Raw genomic sequence first — 25,615 nt, forward strand, 5'->3', positions numbered from 1 at the left:
TCACCCCTCAGGTGTCTATATGGTGTACACCTGACATGGTGTGTGTTTCCCTTAGAGCAAACAGCTCCCTTCATGGTGTGTAGCTCCTATAGAGGCTGCATTCTCCTACATACAGCTCTATAGCGTGTCTCTCTCTCAGCGTGGAGCTTGCAGGGTGCATTATATTCCCAATTCTCTCAGAGAAAAGAGTCCAGGGGGGGTTCAGTGGGGAGTTTTCTCCCTCATCATCCTCCCCGGCCCCACACCGCTCCAGGCCTCGGGGGCACAAGGGATTCATCATCCTTCCCTTGGGGCTCAACCCCCTCCAAAAAGGCTTAAAACAAGGAGAAGGACACCCCAAAAGGATGATGTTAATGGCTCCGGTGCATCCCTGCAGCTCTCCTCCAAAGGGGGAGTGGTAATAATTATAATATTAATAATATTATTATTTATGATTATTTCTTAGTATTTCTTCATTAATTATTATTTATTATTTAGGGACCTGAATCAATCCTGGTGTCCCAACAGACACGTGTTTGGGCATCCCCAAAGTACCACCCCCCCCCCCCCCCCCCTCCAAAAAAAAACCCCTATGAGCCTCCAGTTTGGGTTTATCCACATTTAATCGTGCCGGGACTGACAAGGTTTGGCCACACTCGAAGCCACCGCCTCGATGCAGGTGGGTTTTCGGCTTGGCTCAGCCCCCAGATCTCAGGCTGCCCCGTAGCACCAGTAAAAACATCAAATTCCAAAAATAGCGATATAAAATCCCTGCTATTTGCTAAAAATACACAAAACCATCAACCTGGAGTAGTTTTTTTGTTAGAAAAAGGTGAAAAGATTAGGATCTGGTGAGCGTTGGGGCTTGTCAGGGCTGGAGGAGCATCATGTATCGGGGGGAAATAAATCAGGGGGCTTGGCCAGTGCCGAGACAGGGCTCTCCTGGGGCTAAAAAAAGAGGAGTATTTCCAAACTTTTTGTTAAAAATTGCGATAGAAAAGTGGGAAAAAACACCCATTGGGCCCCAACCTGTATCAAAAATACACGAGTGTCATCGCCTCGTCGGTAAAGTGCGGCTTTTTGCTTGAGCAAAGGGCACGATGAGACAAAAATCGATGTGTTTTTTGAGCACGGGGATGGGGAACGGCTCCCCCCTCACCCGTGAGATGAGTTGTGCCGGTCTCTGCGGGCGTTGTGGAGGGTCCTTAGGTGCTGGTGGGGTGATGGTGGAGCTCCTGCCCCTTCAGCAGCGCGATCTGCAAGGGAGGGGGTGGCGGGGTGAGATGGGGGGGAGCGAGGAGGGGACATGGGTGGGTGTGTCCCCCACACCTCGGGGTGTCCCCCCCCCCACCGTTCACCTGCTCCTCCAGGCCGCGGACGCGGTGGCGGTGGACGTGGTCGCGAGCCTCCAGCGCCCGCTGGGCCTGGAGCTGGGCGATGCGCAGGCGGTCCAGCTCCCGCTGCAGCTCCGGAGACGGCGCAGGGCTCGGCGGAGACGGGTGCTCCAGCACCGACACCTGCGCCTGGGCAGGCGGGTGGGGGGGCTGTCACCCCAAAACTGGGCACCCGCCCTCCCCGGGCTGGGAGGAGCCCCAAAAAGAGCCCAGCACCATCCCCCTGCAAGCACCAGCATCTCCCCAAGATGGAAGCACCCCAGAAATGAGCCCAGTGCCATCCCAGTATCCTTCCAAGCTGGGATGAGCCCCCAAAAGAGCACAGCACCACCCCAGTACAAGCACCAGCATCTCCCTTCAAGCTGGGATGACCCAGCACCATCCCAGTACAAGCACCAGCATCTCCCCAAGCTGGGATGAGCCCCCCAGGGAGCCCAGCACCATCCCAGTACAAGCACCAGCATCTCCCTTCAAGCTGGGATGACCCAGCATCATCCCAGTGCAAGCACCAGCATCGGCCCAAACTGGGAAGCACCACAAAAATAAGTCCTGTGCTATCCCAGTACAAGCACCAGCATCTCCCCAAAATGAGATGAGCCCCTCAAGGAGCCCAGCACCATCCCAGTGCAAGCACCAGCATCTCCCCAAGCTGGAAACACCCCAAAAGTGAGCCCAGTGCCATCCCAGTATCCTTCCAAGCTGGAATGAGCCACCAAAAGAGCCCAGCACAAGCACCAGCATCTTCCCAAGCTGGGAAATGCCCCAAAAGGAGACCAGCACCATCCCAGTATAAGCACAGCACCTCCCTTCAAGCTGGGATGAGCCCAGCACTGTCCCAGTACAAGCACCAGAATCTCCCCAAGCTGGAAGCACCCTAAAAAGGAGCCCAGTGCCATCCCAGTATCCTTCCAAGCTGGAATGAGCCACCAAAAGAGCCCAGCACCGTCCCAGTACAAGCACCAGCATCTCCCCAAGCTGAGAAATGCTCCAAAAGGAGACCAGTACCATCCCAGTATAAGCACCAGCACCTCCCTTCAAGCTGGGATGACCCAGCATCATCCCAGTGCAAGCACCAGCATTGTCCCAAAATGGGAAGTGCCCCAAAAAGGAGCCCAGCACCATCCCAGTACAAGCACCAGCATCTCCCCAAGATGGAAGCACCCCAAAAGTGAGCCCAGTGACATCCCAGTATCCTTCCAAGCTGGGATGAGCCCCCCAAGGAGCCCAGCACCATCCCAGTACAAGCACCAGCATCTCCCCAAGCTGGGATGAGCCCCCCAAGGAGCCCAGCACCATCCCAGTACAAGCACCAGCATCTCCCCAAGCTGGGATGAGCCCCTCAAGGAGAGCCCAGCACCATCCCAGTACAAGCACCAGCATCTACCCAAGCTGGGATGAGCCCCCCAAGGAGCCCAGCATCATCCCAGTACAAGCACCAGCATCTCCCCAAGCTGAAAGCACCCCAAAAGTGAGCCCAGTGACATCCCAGTATCCTTCCAAGCTGGGATGAGCCCCCCAAGGAGCCCAGCATCATCCCAGTACAAGCACCAGCATCTCCCCAAGCTGGGATGAGCCCCTCAAGGAGAGCCCAGCACCATCCCAGTATAAGCACCAGCATCTCCCCAAGCTGGGATGAGCCCCTCAAGGAGAGCCCAGCACCATCCCAGTACAAGCACCAGCATCTACCCAAGCTGGGATGAGCCCCCCAAGGAGCCCAGCATCATCCCAGTACAAGCACCAGCATCTCCCCAAGCTGAAAGCACCCCAAAAGTGAGCCCAGTGACATCCCAGTATCCTTCCAAGCTGGGATGAGCCCCCCAAGGAGCCCAGCATCATCCTAGTACAAGCACCAGCATCTCCCCAAGCTGGGATGAGCCCCCCAAGGAGAGCCCAGCACCATCCCAGTATAAGCACCAGCATCTCCCCAAGCTGGGATGAGCCCCTCAAGGAGAGCCCAGCATCATCCCAGTACAAGCACCAGCATCTCCCCAAGCTGAAAGCACCCCAAAAGTGAGCCCAGTGACATCCCAGTATCCTTCCAAGCTGGGATGAGCCCCCCAAGGAGCCCAGCACCATCCCAGTACAAGCACCAGAATCTCCCCAAGCTGGGATGAGCCCCCCAGGGAGCCCAGCACCATCCTGCTCCAAGGCAGGGGTGCGCCCGCACGGTCAGGCAGCACCCAGGGGTGCCACCGCCTGCACCCATCGCCCCCGGGGGAGCCCAGAGCCACCCACCTGCAGCAGGTGGATGCGCTGCTGCGCCTGCGCCAGCTCCCGCTCGGCCGTGCCCAGCGAGCGACCCAGCCGGCCCTTCTCCGCCGAGAGCCGCAGCGAGGCCTCCTGCGTCTGCAGCTTCTCCCGCTCCACCTGCGCCGCCGCCGGGGAGAGGGACACAGAGACGGGGTGCGGGGGGTGCAGCAACCCCCCGCTGCACCCCTCCCGCCAGCAGGTCAAGTACGGAGACATACACAGTAGTACGTACAACATGTAAAATATAGAGATACAAGAGATAAAATACATATACAACATGTCAAATATATATACACCTAATGCGTAAAATAGATACATTTTACGTACTCTATATATAAATAAAAAATGGTGATAACAAACTATATACTACATATAAATATGTTTCACATATAATATATATAACACTTAGAAGCTATATATTACATGTGAAATGTTTCACATGTAATAGATATTTGACACGTGAAATATGTAGCATAAATATATATAGTATTATATAGCATAAATATATATAGCATAAATATATATAGCATAAATATATATAGCATAACATAGCATAAATATAAATAGCATTATATAGCATAAATATATATAGCATAAATATATATAGTATAATATAGCATAAAATATATATAACATTATATACCATTATATACCATAAATATATAAAGCATTATATAGCATTATATAGCATAAATATATATAACATTATATAGCATAATATAGCATAAAATATATATAGCATAAAATACATATAGCAGAAAATATTTTACATGTAAAATATACATTGTATATAAAATATATGTAAAATAGAACATGAACTATATAGCACAAAATAGATATTTTACATGTGAAATACATAATAAATATATAAATATATTCTCAACATATAAACCATATATAAAATATATATATTTCAAGTGCATGCAGGCTCTGTGCAGAGAGGAGCAGCACGCAGCACATATATAAAGTAAATTTAATGCTTGGAAAAATAACAGGGCACTGTTAATAAGCTGGGTCGAGGGCTTTATATTTGATTTGCACCCAGTTCTGGCCAAGGAGGGCTGCGAGTCCCGGCTGCGCTGGCATCCAGGATGCGTTACAGTGACCCCACGGGGGCACCCATGGGTGCCACCCGCCCTCTCACCTTGTCCAGGGTCTTCTTCAGGGCGCTCTTGTCCTTCTCGAGGCGGAGGGCGACGCGCTCGGCCTCCCGCTTCTCGCCCTGCGTGCGGGTCAGGGCGCGCTGCAGGCTGCCCACCCGCTCCTGCAGCCCCCCGCGCTCCTCCTGCCGCTGCTGCAGCGCCTGCGCCGGGGCCGGGGGGTCAGCCCTGGGCCCCCAGGGGTGTGGGGAGGGGCAAGAGGGTGCTGGGGGTATATGGGGGCAAGAGGGTGCTGCATGGGGGGGAAAGAGGGTGCTGGGGGCTGCATGGGGGCAAGAGAGGGCTGAAGGGGGGGGCAAGAGGGTGCTGGGGGCTGCATGGGGGCAACAGGGTGCTTTGGGGGGGAAAGAGGGTGCTGGAGGCTGCATGGAGGGAAGAGGGGGCTGAAGGGTGGGGCAAGAGGGTGCTGGGGGTATATGGGGGTCCACTGGGCAATGCAAATCTGGGGGGGGCAGAGGATGCTGCATGGGGTGGTAAAGGTGTGCTGGGGCTGCATGGGGGCAATAGGATGCTGCGGGGGGGGCAAGAGGGTGCTGGGGGTTGCATGGGGGCAATAGGGGGCTGTATGGGAGGGTGAAAAGGATGCTGGTGTCATACAGGGACAATAGGGTGCTATGGGGGGTTGGAAAAGAGTGAAGGGGGCTGCAGGGAGGGGGCAAGAGGGTGCAGGGGGGCTGCATGGGGAGGCTAAAGGGTGCAAGAGGGTGCATGGGGGCAATAGGGTGCTGGTGGGGAGGGGGAGAAGGGTGCAGGGTGCTGCATAGGGGCAAAATATGCTTCATGGAGTGGGCACAGGGTGTCACATGGGGGAAAAGGACATGGGTGTCCCCCCGCCACCGCCCTCACCTCCTGCTGCTGCCGGACCTGCGCCTCCAGCTCCTCCTTGCTCCGCTGCAGGGCCTCCTGCTCCTCCCGCAGCGCCCGCAGCTGCTCCCGCAGCGCTCCCTTCTCCTCCCGCGCCTCCGTCAGCGCCCGCCGCGCCACCTCCAGCCCCTCCTGGGATTGGGGGGAGGGAGGGGGGGGGGAAAAACACACCCCTGGTGACCCCCCCCAAAAACAAAGGCACCCCGGTGTCACCCCACCCGAGGGTGCTGGCTCCCACCTGCAGCGCCCGGCGGTCGAGCTCGCCGGCGGCCAGGGCGCTTTGGAGCTGCAGCAGCCGCTCGTGGACCACGGCGCCATCGGCCAAGGCCGGCGCGCTCGGCACGTCGTCCTTCGAGCCACTGGCCGCCAACGCCGCGCTCAACCGCTCCATCGCCAGCTGCGACGCGCCGGCGCGCTGCTCGCTCTCCGCTAGCTACACCCCAAAAACCGAGAGCGGAGTGATGTATAATTATTTAATAAAAAAAAAAAATCCACGCAACGGGGATTTCGAGGAATCGGTGCTGTTACCTGTTTCTGGAGCAGCTCGGCGCGGTCTTGCATCGCCCGCGCCTCCGCTTGCCGCTCGCCCAGGGCCAGCCGCGCCCGTTGCAACTCGCCCTCCAGCACCCGCTGCTGCAGCTCCAGGCGGGTGCTCCGGCTCTCCGCCGCCTCCAACCGCCTCCTGGCATCCTCCAGCTCGGCCTCGCCGGCTCGCACCGCGCTCATCCTCTCCTGCAAGGCCATAAATCCCCCGGCACGCATGGGGATGGCGATAGGAGCGGGATTTCGCCCCCCACCCATGGCGATGCCCACCTGGGCGGCTCGGCGTTCGCCCTCGGCGGCGTGCAGGCTCCGTTCCAGCGCCGTCACCTTCTCCCGCAGCACCCGCCGCTCCCGCTCGCCTCGTCGCAGTGTCTCCTCCTGCAGCAGCAGCGTGGCCTGGGCGCTGCTCAGCTCCCCGCTGCGACGTCCTGCCGGAGCCACACCACGGTCACCCACCCCACTGGGGCATGCACAGGGAGCAGGGTCGGGGGGGTTTACCAGTTTTACTGGGGTTAGTGGGATGGGCATAGGGAGCTTTACCCATTTTACTGGGATTTATGGAGTCTGCCCAGGAGGTTTTATCCATTTTAGTGAAGCTTACAGGGGATGCACGGGGCATTTACCAGTCTAACTGGGCTTACAGAGGATCCATAGTGGGGGAGTTACCAGTTTTACTGGGGTTTATGGGGATGCGGGGTGGATTTACCCATTTCATTGGGATTTACGGAGCCTGAACAGGGGGTTTTACCAGTTTTAGTGGGGTTTACAGGGGGGTGCATAGGTCTTTTATCAGCTTTACTGGGTTTACAGGGGATCCATGGAGGGAGTTTACCAGTTTTACTGGGGTTTACTGGGCATGCACAGGGGATTTACCAGTTTTACTGGGATTTATGGGGCATGCACAGGGGGTTTACCAGTTTTACTGGGATTTACAGGAGATCCATAGAGGGTTTTACCAGTTTTACTGGAGTTTATGGGGCATGCACAGGGGGTTTACCAGTTTTACTGGGATTTACAGGAGATCCATAGAGGGTTTTACCAGTTTTACTGGGGTTTATGGGGGATGCAGGTGGGTTTACCCATTTCACTGGGATTTATGGAGTCTGCACAGGGGGTTTCACCAGTTTTACTGGGGTTTACACAGGACGCACGGGGAATTTACTGGTTTTACTGGGGTTTATGGGGCACGCACAGGGGGTTTACCAGTTTTACTGGGGTTTACCCGGGATCCATAGGAAGGTTTACCTGTTTTACTGGGGTTTATGGGGCATGCACAGGGGTTTAAACAGTTTTATGGGGCTTTACAGGGGATGCACAGGGCATTTACCAGTTTTACTGGGTTTACAGGGGTTCCATGGGGGCTTTTACCAGTTTTACTGGGGTTTATGGGGGATGCAGGGGGGTTTTACCCATTTTATTGGTATTTATGGAGTTTGCACAGGGGGTTTTACCCGTTTTATTGGGGTTTACGGGGGGTGCATTGGTCTTTTACCAGTTTTACCGGGGTTTATGGGGCAAGCACAGGGGGTTTTACCAGTTTTACTGGGGTCTACAAGGGATGCACAGGAGTTTTACCAGTTTTACTGGGTTTTACAGGGAATCCATGGGGGGGTTTAGCAGTTTTATTGGTGTTTATGGGATGTGTGTAGGGGTTTTACCAGTTTTACTGGGGTTTACAGGAGATGCACAGAGCGTTTACCAGTTTTACTGGGATTTATGAGGGATGCATGGGGGCTTTTACCAGTTTTACTGGGGTTTACTGGGCACCCACAGGGGGTTTTACTGGGGCTCATGGGGTTTGCATGGGAGGTTTTACCCATTTTACCAGCATTTTGGGGCCATGCACAGGGGGGAAATCCCACCAAGCATCCTGCAGTCCCAGGCAGCACCATCACTATCCCCCAAAGTCCCTGCTTGCTGGCAAGGCTCCAGTCTGGGACAAATCACCCTACAATTTAGGGGGGATACACCCCAAAAAAACCCCCCATCACCTTCCTCGCTCTCAGCCACCAGTTTCTGGAGCTGCTGCGCCCGGGCACCAGCGCTGTCCCGCTCCTCCTCCACCTCTGCCAGCCGCCGGCCCAGGCTGCCCACCTGCACCCGCAGTTCCTCCTGTGGCGAGAAAACGGGGCAAGAAAGGGGCTTTTTGGGGACGGTGGGGAGGGGAGGGGAAAGTGGGGGCATACCCGCTCCCGCTGCGCGTCCTGCAGCTCGCGCAGGAAATCCCGCAAGGCTGCCCGCACTGCCTCAGGCTCGGCCGCTGCATCGGGGTCCGGGGATGAGCTGGGGCTCCCCGACCCCTCTGGTCCCCCACCTGTATGGGGACAAACTGGGTGACGTGGGGACAGCGGGGCGCAGCACCCAAGGGAGGGAGGAAGGCAGGCTGGAACGAGCAGGATGTGCTGCAGTGGGATGCACCCATGGGATATGGGGGACCCCTGGGGATGTAAGAGATGGAGCAGTGGGGTATGGGGGACCCCCAGGGATGGAGCAGTGGGGTGTGGGGGACCCCCAGGGATGCAAAGGACACAGCAACAGGGTGATGGGGTGCAAGGGATGGAGATGCAGGGGATGGAGTAATGGGGTGATTGGGGACCCCCAGGGATGGAGCAATGGGGTACAGGGGACCCCCAGGGAAGCAGGGAATGGAGTAATGGGGTATGGGGGACCCCCAGGGATGCAGAGGATGGAGCAGTGGGATATGGGGGACCCCAGGGATGCAGGGGATAGAGCAATGAGGTGATGAGGATGCAAGACCCGAAGCAATGGGATATGGGGGACACCCAGGGACACAGCAATGGGATACAGGGGACACCCAGGGACGCAGGGACGCTCCGCAGCAGGATGCATCCCCTTCTCCTAAGCAAGGGACGGGGCACTGGGGGAGCCCCGGGGACTCTCACCCTTGCCCGGGGAGCCGGCCCGTGTCCGGCCGATGCCCATGGTACGGCGCAGGGCGGACTGGATGCCTCCCAGGCGGGTCTCAGCAGCCCGGCGCAGAGCCTCACCACGGGCCAGCTCAGCTTCCAGCCCCTGCGCCCGACCCTCGGCCGCGCTCAAGCGCAGGCTCAGCTCGGCCGCTTCGCCCCGTGCCGCCTCCACCTTCAGCTGCAGGTTGCGGGCATCGGCCAGGAGCTTCTTCTCGTTGCCGCGAGCCTCCTCCAAGCTGCGGGCCAGGTCCTTCTCCCGCTGCCGAAATTCACCCTCCACCTCCGACAGTCGCTGTTGCAGGTGCTGGAGCTGAGGGGTGGAGGGAGCAGAAAGGGGGTGATGGGGGCAGTTGGGGTGCAGGGCACAGAGAGGTGGGGTGATGGGGATGCGGGGGATGAAGCACAGAGTGATGGGGTGCAAGGGATGGAGTAATGGGGTGAGGGGGAACCCCAGGGATAGAGTAGTGGGGTATAGGGACCCCCAGGGACACAGGGGATGGAGTAATGGGGTGATGGGGAACCCCAGGGATGGAGTAGTGGGGTATAGGGACCCCCAGGGATGCAGGGGATGGAGTAATGGGGTGATGGGGAACCCCAGGGATGGAGTAGTGGGGTACAGGGACCCCCAGAGACGCAGGGGATGGAGTAATGAGGTGAGGGGGAACCCCAAGGATGGAGTAGTGGGGCATGGGGACCCCCAGGGATGCAGGGGATGGAGTAACGGGGTGATGGGGACACTCAGGAACACCAGGCCCAAAGCAAGGGGACGGTGGGGATGCAAAGGACCCCCAGGGATGCAGGGCAGAGAGTGGTGGGGTGATGGGGACATAGGGGACACAGCAGTGAGATGACGGGGGCACTCAGGGACACAGGGTAGCAGTTATGGGGCGACAGGGATGCTTGGGGACAACAGGCATCAAGCTGTGGGGTGAGGGACAGGGACACCTCAGTTATGCAGGGTACCAAGCTGCAGGGTTAGGGGGACACCTTGGCATGGGGGGCACCGGAGCAATGGGGCATTGAGGACTCTTGGGGACCCCCCCACCTCTTTCCTGGCAGCCTCCGTGCCAGCCTCACTCTCCACCACCTTCTGCCTGAGGCCGAAGGCTTCACGACGGCTCTCTTCCTCCCGCTGCTCCTCCAGGGCCACACGTGCCTGCAGCTCACCCACCTCCTTGCTCCTCTTGTTGTTCTCGCTGTCCAGGTCCTTCACCTGCCCAAGGAGGAGATAGGGGCAGTTTGGGGGCACCCCAAATGGGACGAGGGGGGCGGTGTCCCACCATCCTCCTCCTGACCTGCCGGCGCAGCTCCTGCAGCTCGCGGCGGGCGTCGAGGCGGGCGCGCTCCAGCTCCCGCAGGGTTGCCCGCAGCTCTGTCACCTCCCGGTCTGCAGCCGCCCGCCCGTCCTCCACCAGCGCCAGCTGCTGCTCCTTCTCCTCACTGGCGCGCTTCAGGCTGCAGGAGAAGGGGCATCCCCCCACCCCTGAGCAGAGCATCCCCCTGTCCCCAAACATCCAAGGGACCACAATACCCCCTTGTCCTGAGCGTTACCCCTTTGTCCCAAGGTCTGGAGCATCACCCTTCTCTGCATCGCCCAACTTGGGCACCCCTTTGTCCCAAAGCATCACCCCAACCCCCAGCATCACCCTTCAAGGCATCGCATCACCCCATTTAAGTCCCAACTTGGGCATCCCCTTGTCCTGAGCACCATCCCGACCCCGAGCATCACCCCAAAGCATCGCCCCCAACCCGAGCACTGCCCTCCAAGGGATCACACCGTCCCCTGCATCTCCCAACTTCAGCATCTTCCTCTGCTGAGCATCACCTTGACCCCAAGCACCCAAAACATTGCACGACCCCATGCACACCCTGACCCCAATCCTTGCCCTGACCCTGAGCATCTCCTCAACCTCTCCATTTCCAACTTGGGCATCTCCTTTTCTTAAGCATCACCCTGACCCCGAGCACCCAAAACACTGCACCACCCCACACATCCCCTGCCCCTGAGCGTCACCCCATCCCCTGCACCTCCCAACTCGCACATCCCCTTGTCCTGAGCATCACCCCAAAGCATCGCCCCCAACCCAAGCACTGCCCTCCAAGGGATTACACCATCCCCTGCATCTCCCAACTTCAGCATCTTCCTCTCCTGAGCATCACCTTGACCCCAAGCATTGCCCCAATCCCTGCATCTCTTAACTTGGGCACCATCCTTGTCCTGAGCATCACCCTGACCCCGAGCACCCAAAACATTGTACTACCCCATGCACGCCCTGACCCCAATCCTTGCCCTGACCCTGAGCGTCACCCCACCCCCTGCACCCCCCAATTTGGGCATCCCCTTGTCCTGAGCATCACCCTGACCCTGAGCATCACCTCAGCCCTTGCATTTCCAACCTTTTCCTGAGCATCACCCCAACCCTGAGCATCCAAACCACTGCACCACCCCACGCATCCCCTGCCCCTGAGCATCACCCCATCCCCTACACCTCCCAACTCATGCATCCCCTTGTCCTGAGCATCACCCTGCCCCTGAGCATCACCCCATCCCCTGCACCTCCCAACTCGCGCATCCCCTTGTCCTGAGCATCACCCTGCCCCTGAGCATCACCCCATCCCCTGCACCTCCCAACTCGCGCATCCCCTTGTCCTGAGCATCACCCTGCCCCTGAGCATCACCCCATCCCCTGCACCTCCCAACTCGTGCATCCCCTTGTCCTGAGCATCTCCCTGACCCTCACCTGATGCGCTCGCCCTCGGCGCGCCGCAGTGCCGCCCGCAGCTCCTCGTTGGAGCGCCGCAGGGCCTCCTTCTCCCTGGCCTCGTCGCCCAGGGCCCGCCGTGCCTCCTGCGCCTGCCGCCGCTGCGTCTCCAGGCCCTCCCGGCTCTCCCGGGCCTCCCGCTGCGCCTCCAGCAGCTCCCGCCGCCCCGCCGCCCGCGCCTCTGACACCAGCCGCAGCTGCGCCCGTGCCTCCTCCACCTGCAGCCGGGGCGGCTGGAGATTACGGGGGGGGGACATTTTGGGGGGTGGGAAGGGGTTTGGGGGGGGATTCACCTCCCGCAGGGCACCATCCCGCTGCTTGGCTGCCGCCGTCGCTTGGTCACGGAGAGTCTTCGCCTCCCGCTCGTGGGCCACTGCCGTCTCCTCCGCCTGCGCCCGCAGGTTGCGCAGCTCCACTGCCAGGCTCTGGTGGGGAGGGCACAGAGCCCTGAGCATTCCCCGCCACAGCAGCGTGGGGGTCCCGAGGGGGGGCAGATTGCAATGGGGATGGTGCAGGGATGGAGATGAGGGTGCTTGGGTAATGCACCTGAGCATCCCTATCACCAGGGAGCTTGCAATGCGGAGATGGGGGGGCTTACACTTGGGGGGCTGCAAGAAGTGGGGGTCGTTGAGGGGTGTCAAAAGCAGAGGGAGTGTAGGGGTGGGGCTTGCAAGGTGGGAGTAAGCCTCAGGCATTGGGAATTGCAATAGGGGGGTGCCCAGGCATGGGGGTTTGCAACTGGGGGGCCATAGGGGATACGCAGCCATAGGCATTTGGACTCGGGGGGAGCTGGGGGGAGCATGGGGGACACCCAGGCATGTGGGTTTGCAGTGGGGGGGCCACAGGGGATGCCCAGGCATGGGGGTTTGCAATGGTGAGCAGTGCCCAGGCATGGGGGCTTGCATAGGGGACATGTGGGGCTCTGTGCCATTCTGGGGGGGGCACCAGGACCCCCACCCACCCACCTGCTCCTTCTCCTGGTGGCTGGTGACCTCTCGCCGCTGCTGCTCGAGCTCAGCCGTGGCCTCGGCCAGGCTCTGCTGCAGCCCCTCCAGCGTCTCCGCCAGCGCCGCCCGCTCTTCCTCCTGCAGCGCCAGTGCCTGACGGGGGGAAATGGCTCAGCCGGGGTGGGGGGACGCAAGTGGGGGGACACTGGGGACACCCACTTGCTGCTTCTCGCTCTCGCGCTGCCGCCGCATTGCCGCCAGCTCGGCCGCCAGCTCCTCCTGCTCCCGTGCCAGCCGGCCCCGCTCAGCCTCCAGCTCCTCCTGCGAACGCCCAAAAAAAAAAAAAAAAAAAATCACCATCGCAGCCCAGAAATCAGTACTGCACCCCAAAAATCCGCATCGGCACCCACCTTCTCGCGCTGGAGGCGGTCGAGCTCATCGCGGTGCGCATCGCGCGCGCTCTGCAGGGCCACCGTCACCGCCGCCGTCTCGGCCGCCGCCACCGCCTGCCGCCGGGCCTGCAGCTCCTGCTCCCGTGCCAGCCGTGCCGTGCCCAGTTCCGCTGTGGGGACACCCCCCCGTTAGCGGGGATGTGGGTTAAGTGATAGGAGCAGGGACATGGAGGGGATGTGGTGGCGGAGGGTTTGTCATGACCCTGTTGCAGGTGCCTGGGGACGGCGGGGGGTGGAGATGAAGATGGGGACAGATGGGAGTGAGGATGGAGATGGCCATGGGGATGATGATAGGGATGACAAAGAATAGGGATGGATGGGGATGAAGATAAGGATCATGGGGAGGAAGATGAAGATGGGGATGGAGATGGGGATGGAGAGGAATAGGAGTGGATGCAGTTAAAGATGGAGATGAAGATGAGGATGTAGAGGAATAGGCCTGGATCGGGATGAAGATGGGGATGAGGAGGCATGGGGAGGAAGATGAAGATGAGGATGGCCATGAAGAGGAATGGGGATGAGGATGGCCATGAAGAGGAATAGGGATGAAGATGGGGATGAAGAGAAATAGGGCTGGATGGGGATGAAGATGGGGATGAGGATGGGAATGAGAATGGCCTTGAAGAGGAATGGGGAAGAAGATGGGGAAGAAGATGGGGAAGAAGATGGGGAAGAAGATGGGGAAGAAGATGGGGAAGAAGATGGGGATGAAGATGGGGAAGAAGATGGGGATGAAGATGGGGATGAAGATGGGGATGAAGATGGGGATGAAGAGAAATAGGGCTGGATGGGGATGAAGATGGGGATGACGAGGCATGAGGAGGAAGATGAAGATGAGGACGGCCATGAAGAGGAATAGGGATGGATGCAGTTAAAGATGGGGATGAAGATGGGGATGAGGAGGCATGGGGAGGAAGATGAAGATGAGGACGGCCGGGCTGATGGGGACAGCTGGGGGGGTGGGACTCCTCACCCTCCAGCGCCTCCTTGGCCTGGAGCAGGTTCCGGCCCTCGGCCTCCAGCTGCTGGTTGCGGGTGTCGAGCTGCGCCAGGCGCTGCTGCAGCTGGAAGATGCTGCTCTCCAGCCCCTCCTTCTCCGTCCTGCCGAAACGCCACCGGCCACGCTGCCAAAACCGGGGGTCCGGGGCAGGGGAGACGCCCTCCCCTCCCCTTGCACCCCTCACCAGCACCCACCTGAGCCCGGCGGCCTCCTGGGCCTGATCCTGGCCGTGGCGCTGGGCGGCGGCGAGCTGGACGGCCAGGCTGGCCCCCTCCTTGGCCAGTCCCTCGCGGGCCCGGCTCAGCCGCAGCAGCTCCCGCCGCAGCCGCTCCTGCTCCCCCCGCGCCTGCGCCAGCGCCTCGCCCGCCGCGCTCTGCTCCTGCACCGCCTGCGGGGCACCGCCGTCACCCCACACCCGCCACGGCCCTCCCAGTCACCCCACGCGGCCTCCCAGTTAACTTGTACATCATCCAACCCACCCCTTCCAGTTATCTACGCAGCCTCCCCACCCCTCCCAGTTACCCCATGCACCTTCCCAGTTCCCCTGTGCACACTCCCCATCCCTCCCAGTTACCCCCTGCACCCTCCCAACTGCCCCTTGCACCCTCCCCACCCCTCCCAGTCACCCCATGCACGCTCCCCACCCTTCCCAGTTGCCCCCAGCACTCTCCCAGTTGCCCCGTGCACCCTCCACATCCTCCCCAGTCTCCCCATGCACACTCCCCATCCCTCCCAGTTGCCCCCAGCATCCTCCCAGTCACCCCATGCACACTCCCCATCCCTCCCAGTTGCCCCCAGCATCCTCCCAGTCACCCCTTGCACCCTCCCCACCCCTCCCAGTTACCCCATGCATGCTCCCCACCCCTTCCCAGTTGCCCCCAGCACTCTCCCAGTTGCCCCATGCACCCTCCACACCTCTCCCAATTACCGCATGCACGCTCCCCATCCCTCACAGTTGCCCCGAGCACCCTCCCCATCCCTCCCAGTTACCTCCTGCACCCTCCCAGTTGGTCCTCGCACCCTCCACACCCCTCCCAGTTACCTCCTGCACCCTCCCAGTTGCCTCATGCACCCTCCACACCTCTCCATTACACTTGGCACTCTCCCAGTTGCCCAGTGCACCCTCCACATCCCTCCCAGTCACCCCATGCACGCTCCCCATCCCTCCCAGTTGCCCCCAGCATCCTCCCAGTTGCCCTGTGCACCCTCCACATCCTTCCCAGTCTCCCCATGAACGCTCCCCATCCCTCCCAGTCACCCCCAGCATCCTCCCAGTTGCCCTGTGCACCCTCCACATCCTTCCCAGTCTCCCCATGAACGCTCCCCATCCCTCCCAGTCACCCCCAGCATCCTCCCAGTCACCCCATGCACACTCCCCATCCCTCCCAGTTGCCCCCAGCACCCTCCCAGTTGCTCCATGCACCCTCCACATCCCTCCCAGTCACCCTATGCACGCTCCCCACCCCTCCCAGTTGCCCCCAGCACCCTCCCAGTTGCCCACCTGCCCCAGGTGCTGGCGCAGGCGCAGGTGCTGGCCCCGCAGTGCCCGCAGCTCTGCCCGCAGTCCCCGGCAGCCCTCCTCGGCCGCCCTGCGCGCCCGCTCCAGGCCCTGCCGCTCGGCCGCCCCGGCCCGACGCCCGCGCTCCAGCCGCCCCCGCAGCAGCGCCAGCTCCTGCCCCAGCTCCCGCGTCCGGATGCGGCCGCTCTCCCGCTCCTCTTCCAGCCGCGCCAGGCTCCGGCTCAGCTCCGTCTTCTCCCGCGCCAGCCCGGCCGCCAGCTCGCTCGTCTTGGCCAGGGCGTCCCGCAGCCGCCCCTCCTCTGCCACCGCTGCCCGCTGCGCTGCTGCCAGCTCCCCGCAGCTCCCCTGCGCCTGCCGGGCGGCGGGAGCTGGATGGACTCTGCGCCCACTGCAGCGCCCAACGCACAGGGGCACCCAGTGCATGGGGGGGCACCCACCCGCTGCATGGGCTGCGCCTGTTGCTTACAGGTTGCACCCGTTGCTTGGGGATGCACGTGTTGCTTAGGGGTTGGGGTTGCACCCGCTGCATGGGGGTTGCACCTGCTGCGTGGGGACACGCCTGTTGCTTAGGGGTTGCGCCCGCTGCACAGGGTTGCACCCATTGCTTAGGGTTTGGGGTTGCACCCACTGCATGGGGGTTGCACCCGCTGCTTAGGGGTTACACCCGCTGCATGGGGGTTGCAACCATTGCTTGGGGATGCACCTGTTGCTTGGGGGTTGTGCCTGCTGCATGGGCTGCGCCTGTTGCTTACAGGTTGCACCCATTGCTTGGGAATGCGCCTGTGGCTTAGGGGTTGCACCCGCTGCATGGAGTTGCACCCATTGCTTAGGGTTTGGGGTCACACCCGCTGCATGGGCTGCGCCTGTTGCTTACAGGTTGCACCCGCTGCACGGGAGGGCTGAACCTGCTGCACGGGGGTTGCACCCAGCGCATGGCGGGGGGTTAAACCTGCTGCACATGGGGCTCAGGGGTTGCACCTACTGCCGAGGGGTGCACCCGCTGCGTGGCACTCGCACGCTGCAGGGGGGATGGGGGCACCCACCTTGCCCAGCGCCTCGGCCAGCGCCTCCCGCTCGCCCCGCGCCACCTCGGCCTCCAGCACCGCCCGGCTCAGCGCCTCCCGCGCCTCCAGCAGCTCCCGCTGCGCCCCGGCCCGCTGCGCCTCCAGCTCCTCCACCTGCTGCTGGCTGACAGCCCCCACGGGGGCACCCACGGGGAGGGGGGTGGCAGGTTGCAGTACCCACTCGGGGCAGGGGGCGTTGCAGCACCCACCATTTTGCAGCACCCCACTTGGGGCAGGGGCTGCAGCACCCACGGAAGTTTTGTACCCCACCCACTTCGGGGGGGGGGGCGGGGGGGGGCAGCACCCTCCTTGGGGGGGCGCTTCAGGGGACCCACTGAGATTCTGCAGCATCCACTTGGTGGGGGGAAGTTGCAACACTCAATTTGGGGAGGGGGGAAAGGTGGGAGCACCCACACTGGGGGGCTTCAGGGGATGTGCTTGGGGGCGGTTTCAGGAACCCACTGAGATTTTGCAGCACCCACTCGGTGGGGGGGTGCAGCACCTAATTTGGGGAGCGGGGAGAGGTGGGAGCACCCACATCAAGGGGGTCTCAGGGGACCCACCTGGGGGGGCGTTTCAGGGACCCACTGAGATTTTGCAGCACCCACTCGGTGGGGGGTGCAGCAGCTGACTTGGCGGGGGGGAGCAAGGTGGTAGCACCCGGATTTGGGGGGAGGTTGCAGGGGACCCACCGTGATTTTGCAGCACCCCAGGGGGGTGGCAGCACCCACCCGTGCCCCCACCTGCTCTCCAGCTGCTGGCGGGCGGCCTCGGCGGCGCGGGCGGCCTCGTCCCGGGCGTCCTCCAGCCCCTCGCCCCGGTGCTGCAGCTGCGCCCGCTCCTGCTGCAGGGCGCCCGCCCGCTGCTGCTCCCGCGCCAGCGCCTCCTCCGCCTGCAGCCGCTCCCTGCCGGACAGACGGACGGACACGAGTGGGCAGAGGGATGGGGTGATGCTCACGGGTGGGCACGCCAGGATGGAGGGACGTGTAGGGATGCGTAGGGACAGACGGACAGAGATAAGGGTGTAGGGATGGATGGACAGACAGGGCAAGATGTGGGGGGACAGACAGACAGACAGGCAGGATCCATGGGGATTAGTGTTCAGGGATGGACACACGACAAGCCAGGGGGATGGATGGACAGACAGACAGACCGACCAATAAGCCAGGGGGATGGATGGACAGACAGACAGACCGACCAAAAAGCCAGGGGGATGGATGGACAGACAGAAAGACCGACCAATAAGCCAGGGGGATGGATGGACAGACAGAAAGACAGACAAGCCAGGGGGATGGATGGACAGACAGAAAGACAGACAAGCCAGGGGGATGGATGGACAGACAGAAAGACAGACAAGCCAGGGGGATGGATGGACAGACAGAAAGACAGACAAGCCAGGGGGATGGATGGACAGACAGAAAGACAGACAAGCCAGGGGGATGGATGGACAGACAGACAAGCCAGGAGGCATGGGGACAGACAGATATACAGAAACACACAGGGAAAGATGAACAGGGATGGATAGACAGACAGACAGGCCAAGAAGCAGACAGACGTACAGATAAAGATGTAAAGGGATGGACAGACAAGCAGATGTGCCAGGATGCACAGGGACAGACAGATGTGTGGTGGGAGATAGGGAAAGAGATAAAAAGGGATGGACGGATGGACAGACTGGCCGGGATGCAGGGGGGTGGATGTGCAGGGACACACAGGGATGGACAGACAGACGGGTCAGGATGCAGATGGACAGACACAAGGGACAGCCACGCAGGGACAGACAGAGCTTGGGACAGACAAGCGGACGGTGGGTACCTGTGCAGGACCTCAGCCTCGGCGCGCAGGCGGGTGACCTCGCGCAGGGCCTCATCCTGCGCCCGCCGGCAGTCCCCGGCCTCGGCGCTGAGCTCCTCCAGCCGCCGCTCCAGGGTCTCCAGCCGCTTCTCACTGTCCCCCAGCTCCTGCCGCAGGCTCCCGGCTGCCTCCTGGCTGGCCTCTGCCTGGCTCTGGGCATCCTGGGAGCGGGGAAAAGGGGGTGGTCAGCCTTCCTCATCCTCATCTTCATCCTCCTCCTCCCGCAGAGCCCTCCCGGCGCTCACCTGCAGCTGGAGGCGGCGGCGGTGCAGGGCGGCGTGTACGGCAGCAGCGGCGGCGCTGGGCGAGAGGCTGCGGTGAGGGGACGTGGGGGGACACGATGGGGACTCCGGGGGGAGCGGTGGCTGCTCGGGGTCATCTGCCAGCACCGCCTGAGAGGGGAGGGGGAGACCCCCTGTGTCACCAGAGGGAGACCGGGGCGGGAAAGGGGGAAAAACTGAGGCGGGAAAGGGGGAAAAACTGAGGCGGGAAAGGGGGAAAAACTGAGGTGGGAAACCCAGCACCTGGGTGACATCCTGCAGCGTCTGACGCAGCAGCTCCACCTCGGAGCGCAAAGCCTCCACCTCCGCTGGCGACGGCTCCTGAGCGCGCGAGGCCTCCTGCAAAACCCCGGCGTGGTCTCAGACAGAACCAGCGCACGCTGCGCAGCGCACCCCAGCACCCACGGCACCCGGGCATGCACCAGGCACCCCAGCACGCAGAGTTTGACACGCACCCTGCCCCGGCACCCATCGTCTCCCAGCGGGTGCTGCGTCACGGCCAGTGGCACCCCTCAACGCCCTGGCACCCGCTGCGCGTTGCAGCCTGCCCCGGCGTGCAGCCTCGCACCCCCCGCCGCCCCCAAAACTCCTCATGCCTTGTGCTCACCAGGTTCTGCAGCTGCAGGGTCAGCGCCTCCACCTCCCGCTCCTTCTCCCCATCCTCAGCCCGCAGGCGCTCCAGGGCTGCCGCCAGCTCTGCCAGCCTGCGGCGAGACACCGGGCAGCAGCGGAGACCCCCCCCACCCCTCTGACCCACCCACCCCCAAATAACCCACAAAAAAACATCCCCCCAACCCGTGGTACCTGGCACCGAGGGCGACTTTCTCCAGGTCGGCGTCCCGCGCCCGCGCCGCCAGCTGCTCCTCCAGCTGCGCCAGCCGCAGCGCCTGCGTCTCCCGCGCGGCGCCCGCCCGGCTCTCGGCCAGCCGCAGGTTGGCGGCCAGGTGAAGGCAGGCGGCGTGCGCAGCCCTGCCCGTCCGCGAGGCCTCGTGGCCCAGCTCCGCCAGATCCCTGCGTTGGGAGAGGCAGGATTGGACCCGGGGCCGTCCTTGGGGACCCAGCAGTCCTTGGGGAACTCAAGGGACCCCCTCACCCACCCCAGGACCCCACTGACCTCTCAGTGGCAGCTTTTATCTCCCCGAAGTGCCGCCTGAAAGCCACCACCTGCCTCCAGAGGGTCAGGAGCCGGCTGTGCTCGTTGCTGAAGTAGGTGTTGAAGGACTGTTTGGGGCACATGGAGCTGCATCGGTCCCGGCCGGGTGCCCGCCAGGTGTGGGGGGACCCTCCCCGTGCAGCCGCCTCTGCCTTGCAGCCCCCCCAGGCAGCACCCCCTCTCCCCACACCCCCCCATCCCTCTCCCTTTGGTCCCCCAATCTCCATGCAACACCCCCATTGCTCCCACAGTTCCCCGCAGCCAGCAGCCCCCCACCCCAATTTCCTGCTGCCCCGCACGGAGCGGGACAGCAGACACATCCCCCTGCCCAGCATCACCCTCCCATCACATGCCACATCCCCTGCACCCCCAAATTCTTCTCCACACAACATCCGCCCTGGTCCCACACCCCTCCCTGAAGTCCTGCATCCATTCCCGCGCCTTATCCCTGCAACCCTCTTGCCCCACGTCACCCTCCCATCACGTGCCACATCCTCTGCACCCCCAAATTCTTCTCTGTGCAACATCCCCTGTGTCCCCACATCCCTCCCAGTGAACCTGCATCCCTCCCCACACCCCTGCATCCCTCTGCCTCGAATCCCTCTCCCCGCCACCCCCCCATCCTGCTCCCTGCCGCATCCCCAGGTCCCCATCACATCCTCGGGGCCCCCCCAAACCTCCTCCTCGCGCCTCCATTCTGCCTCCCGCTGCTCCAGCTCATCCCGTGCCCGTGCCCAGTCTGCCGTCAGCTTGCGGATGTCCTCGCTCAGCGCCGCGTTGGCCACGTTGGCTTGTTCCAGCTGCTCCCGCAGCATCGAGTTCACCTGCACCAGGCTGCTGCTTCTGGGATGGGGGCGGGGAGGGGGAGTCACACACGGCTGGAGCATCACCCTGGGGGTGGGTCCTGCAGCTCCCTGGGGACCCCCGCTCACCTCTGCTGCTCCTCTTCCAGCCGGATCAGGGCATTCTCCAGCTCGTTGGTGCTCTCCTCCTCCGGCAGCGAGCTGCTCACATCCAGCTGACTCTGCAAGTACATCAGCCCGCTCACCATCACCCCAATTTGGGGGGATTCAGCGCAGGGGACCCCCCACCCAAAACCAGCACTCACCGTCAGCCTCTCCTGCTCCAGCTCCGTCGCCTTCTCCAGCAGCTGCTGCTCCACTTCGCCACATTTCTTCTTATACTGCAACACCTGGACAGAGGGGATGGGGTGGGTGACACTGAGGGGGGTCCCCAAAATGTCCCTGTGTCCCCCAGGAAGGATTTACCTTGGCTTGGAGCTTCTGCACCAGCTGGGCTTGCCGCTGCTGGCCCTCCTGGTACGCCTGCAGCTTGCGCTTGTAGGCAGCTTGTTCCTCCTCCAGCAGCCGCCGCAGCTCGATGTTGTGCTGCGCCAAGCTCCGGCTCTCGGCCGCTTCCCGCTCACCCGTCTCCAGCCGCAGGGTTTGCTCCAGCTGGGATGGGATGTGGGATTTCCCGGGACACCCCTCCCCACCCCGACACCCATTGGGATGCTAAATCCACCCCCCCAGCACCCACCGAGCATCCTCCAACTTCACTCGCAACACCCCATCCTAGACAAAGCCAGTTTGGGATGATCCTACAGCAAACCCCGGTACAGCCGAAGCTGAGACACCCCCCCCCCCCCCCCCCAAATTTTGTATCCCCCGCTCTTTGCATGCACAGGGTGGGGATGAATAGGAAAATTTGGGGGTGCTTTTAAAAATAACCCAACTTTGAATCTGGGAGTTCGGCAAAGCCCCATCCTGGCTCCCATGGGATTAGCCAATGGCTAAAGGATCCTTGAGCACAGAAGTGGTGATTCCCCTTGGGGTATTTTCCTGACATTTGCTTTTATTTTGTAAATCACCAGGCACAAATAGAGGGGCTGCTCCCCAAAGAACCCGTCAGATTCAGATCTCCCCAGGAGCCACGTTCAGCATCTGGCTGCTGCCCAAAGCCCTTTTTAATTCCCCCGTTGCCACGGTAAAGGGATGCAAAGGAGAAGGATGCCCACGGGGGGCGGGGAGTGGAACTTGCTTCCCAAAAAAGCAGCTGGATAAATAAAACACGGATGGGGACGCTTTGTGCGTCCCGCAGGACAAGCCCCAGCATGCCAGGACAGGCCTGGACAAGCCAGGTGTGCTGCAGTGAAACTCCCGTTGCAGGGATGTTGCAAGACGCCACAACATCTCCCCCTCCGAGCACAGGGAACGCAAAGGTTACGGCTCGCAGCGCCTTGATTTTGGGGTTCAAACGGGTGGGTTTGGGTTAACCCAGTCAGGGACTTACCCGCTCGCTGATGGCGTTGTACTTGATGGCCAACTCATCGCGCTCGGCCCGGCTCTGAGCCAGCAAGTCCTCGACACGCGACAGCTCCTGCTGCAGGATGCGGTTCTCCTCCTGGAGGGACAGCAGCGAGGACATGGCCCCCGCGACGGCCGCTGCGGGACGGGGACGGGGCTCAGGCCAGCTCCGGGAAGCAGCGGGATGGGAATCCAGCCCCGAGACAGGGATCTGGCCCCAGGATGGAGCCAAGATGCCCTTTGCTACCAAGAGCTGCTTTGTTCCTTCAGCAGGGAAGGGGGCTGGGCTGCGCCTTCCCCACGCGCTCAGCCAAGGCCACAAAAAGCACTTTTTTCCCCCCGCAGCTGCAAATGCTGCACCCCCTGCAACTCAGACACGCTGAGCGATGCAGTTGGCAACGGCAAAACTCCTACAGCTTTGAAGATGCAGTCGCAAGATCACTGGAACTTTACAGTTGCGATCACAAAACCACCGCAAATTTGTCGTCGCCGTTACAGGTTTGAAGCTGCGATCGCGCAACGGCTGCAGATTTGTGTCTGCAATCACAAAATCGCTGCAAAATTGCAGGTGGGATCACAAGACCGCCACAGAATTGCGTTTGCAATTGCAAGACCTCTACAGATGTGCAGCTGCGATCCCTAGTGCTGCAGATTTATAGTTGCAACCGCAAAGATCACTGTAAATTTGTGACCGCACAAGCGCTGCGGGTTTATAGTTGCAACGGCAAAACCGCTGCAAGTTTGCAGTTGCAATGGCAAGACCACTGCAGAATCGTTTGCCATTGCAAGACTGCTACAGATTTATAGTGGCAATCACAAAATCGCTGCAGATTTGCACCTGCAATCCCACAACCACTGCAGATTTAGAGCTGCAAGCACAAAACTGCCACAAATTTGCAGTTATGATCGCCAAACGGCTGCAAATTTGTGCTTCTGATTGCAAAACCGCCGCAGATTTCCAGCTCCAATCACAAAACTGCTGCAAATTTGTGTCTGTGGGAACAAGAGTGTTGCAGATTTATGGCTATCACAAAACTGCAGCCGCGTTGCAACCGCAGCCACAAAACTGCAGCCGCGTTGCAACCGCAGCCACAAAACTGCAGCCGCGTTGCAACCGCAGCCACAAAACTGCAGCCGCGTTGCAACCGCAGCCACAAAACTGCAGCCGCGTTGCAACCGCAGCCACAAAACTGCAGCCGCGTTGCAACCGCAGCCACAAAACTGCAGCCGCGTTGCAACCGCAGCCACAAAACTGCAGCCGCGTTGCAACCGCAGCCACAAAACTGCAGCCGCGTTGCAACCGCAGCCACAAAACTGCAGCCGCGTTGCAACCGCAGCCACAAAACTGCAGCCGCGTTGCAACTGCAGCAGCGTTGCAACTGCAGCCACAAAACTGCAGCAGATTTATAGTTGCAGTCACAAAACTGCAGCCGCGTTGCAACTGCAGAGAGTTGCAGTTGCAGCCACAAAACTGCAGCAGAGTTGCAACTGCAGCCACAAAACTGCAGCAGATTTACAGTTGCTGTCACAAAACTGCAGCAGAGTTGCAACTGCAGTCACAAAACTGCTGCAGATTTATAGTTGCAGTCACAAAACTGCAGCAGAGTTGCAGTTGCCGTCACAAAACCGCTGCAGATTTATGTTTGTAACCACAAAACATCCGCACGTTTGTGTCTGCGATCACAAAACCGCTGCCAATTCGCAGCTGTAACGACCAAACCACTGCAAATTTACAGCCAAGCGCGGACCCGCCGCCGTTCGCAACGTGCAATCCCGAAAGCACCGTTCGCGCTCGCAAAAACCCGCCGCAAAAGGGCCATTTGCAATCACAAACCCGCCGCCCCCCCCTCGCCGTGGCTCCGTGGCCCTTCCCGCGAGAGCCGCCACCAGTTCCCGCTGTGGAGGGGGGGGGGGGATGGACACAGACACCCACCTCAACCACAGCCTCCCCCGTGGGCTCCGCTTCACTCATGGGCCCCTCAGGGGGGTCCGCCGAGCCCCTCGCACCCCCTCGCCGCGGCCTCCTTGCTCCGAAGCCCCTTCCTGGGATTTTTGGGGCTCCGGTTTGGCTCGTCGCCTGCGAGCGGAAAGCGGATGCGTGGCCGGCATTAGCCCGAAATCCTCGCCTTCCCCTCCCAACGTGACGGCGGGTCCGGGGACCCTCCTCTTCCTGGCTGCTTCGGGGGTCCCAATGCCTCCAGCCAGGCCTCAAGCAGCAACATTTTAACATCCACCACCAAAAATATCCCCAAATATTCCCGCGGCCAAGCAGGGCTTTGGTAAATAAAACCAACCAACGAAGCTCTCGGCGAGAGGGGAATGAGCAAAATAAAGGAAAATATAAAAAAATAGCAGTGCCCGGCGCTTCCCCGTGCCCCAAATCAGTGGAAATGTGCTTACTCTGCTGCGCTGTCCCCCCCCCAGGCAGGATGGTGCTGGTTCCCACCAGGGAAAGGAGCTCCTTGGAGAGAGTAAGCCAGCCCTTTCGTTAAGCCCTGGCCCTCCTTAAGCTCATTAAAGCCCAGGGGTTTGCTCTGGCAGGAAAAGCCTTGGGGTGGAGCGTGCCAGCGTTGCTACGGGGCAAAGCGGCATTAACCACCCCCCCCCTCCCCAGGATGCGGCCCCCCCTCCGCCGGAGCCTCTACAGTCACCCCAGGGAAGCAAATTTCCCCCCCTGGGGTAATTAAGGACTTTTTGCCCCCACCCCGGCAGGGAAAGCAGCTGGTAAATCCCCAAGCTGAGCTCAAACCCCCCCGTGGCCGGGGGTGCAGGCATGCTGTCCCCAAAATAAATCACGGCTCCGACCCCGAGCCACCCTCCGCAGAGGGTTGGGGTCTCCCAGCCGCTCTCTTCCCCAAGAAAAAGGGCCCTTTTTCCTGCCCAAGAGCCACAGATTAATGGCGAGGGGAAGACAGAGCAAGGGCGAGCAGATGGGATCGAGGATTTAGGGCATCTCAGGTCCCTCAGGCCAGCGGGAGCTGCCTCGAGGCTCCCCCCTCGCTTTGGGGTTGCAAGAAACCCTCTTTTTTCCCCTCATTTCTTACCTTACCTTCCCCTCCCGGAGTCCTTCACAACCATAAAACCAGCGCTAAGCAACAAGCGTCTGTTGTGCTCCGCTGACTGACACTCCTCGACACCAGCAAGGAGGGCGAACCAC

At 60.9% G+C, this 25,615-nt stretch overlaps 1 protein-coding gene across 5 annotated transcripts; it reads right to left on the reverse strand.

Moving 5' to 3' along the window:
- Positions 1-583: 583 nt before the first annotated feature.
- Positions 584-24,665, reverse strand: CROCC (ciliary rootlet coiled-coil, rootletin). Of its 5 annotated transcripts, none has more exons than XM_074892980.1 (36): positions 24,392-24,665; positions 22,445-22,555; positions 21,421-21,606; positions 21,261-21,344; positions 21,085-21,176; positions 20,830-20,995; positions 20,114-20,220; positions 19,804-20,010; positions 19,607-19,703; positions 19,243-19,338; positions 18,964-19,110; positions 18,680-18,879; positions 17,608-17,769; positions 16,844-16,988; positions 16,646-16,663; positions 15,783-16,151; positions 14,476-14,669; positions 14,255-14,382; positions 13,240-13,391; positions 13,049-13,150; positions 12,848-12,982; positions 12,176-12,307; positions 11,862-12,100; positions 10,416-10,575; positions 10,166-10,333; positions 9,094-9,430; positions 8,377-8,504; positions 8,182-8,302; positions 6,461-6,618; positions 6,176-6,379; positions 5,886-6,080; positions 5,630-5,779; positions 4,768-4,845; positions 3,609-3,740; positions 1,338-1,502; positions 584-1,235 (listed from the first exon to the last, which is right to left on the reverse strand). In XM_074892980.1, the coding sequence occupies exons 1-36, from the start codon at positions 24,428-24,430 to the stop codon at positions 1,185-1,187; spliced, it is 5,355 nt and encodes a 1,784-aa protein (XP_074749081.1). In that variant the 5' UTR covers positions 24,431-24,665; the 3' UTR covers positions 584-1,184. The 5 variants fall into 5 exon arrangements, with proteins under 5 accessions (XP_074749081.1, XP_074749078.1, XP_074749079.1 ...); XM_074892977.1 differs by having other exon boundaries at positions 4,768-4,926; XM_074892978.1 differs by having other exon boundaries at positions 4,768-4,926; positions 22,445-22,596.
- Positions 24,666-25,615: the final 950 nt, after the last annotated feature.

Source organism: Strix uralensis, chromosome 23, assembly GCF_047716275.1.
Source record: "Strix uralensis isolate ZFMK-TIS-50842 chromosome 23, bStrUra1, whole genome shotgun sequence".
NCBI lineage: Eukaryota > Metazoa > Chordata > Aves > Strigiformes > Strigidae > Strix > Strix uralensis.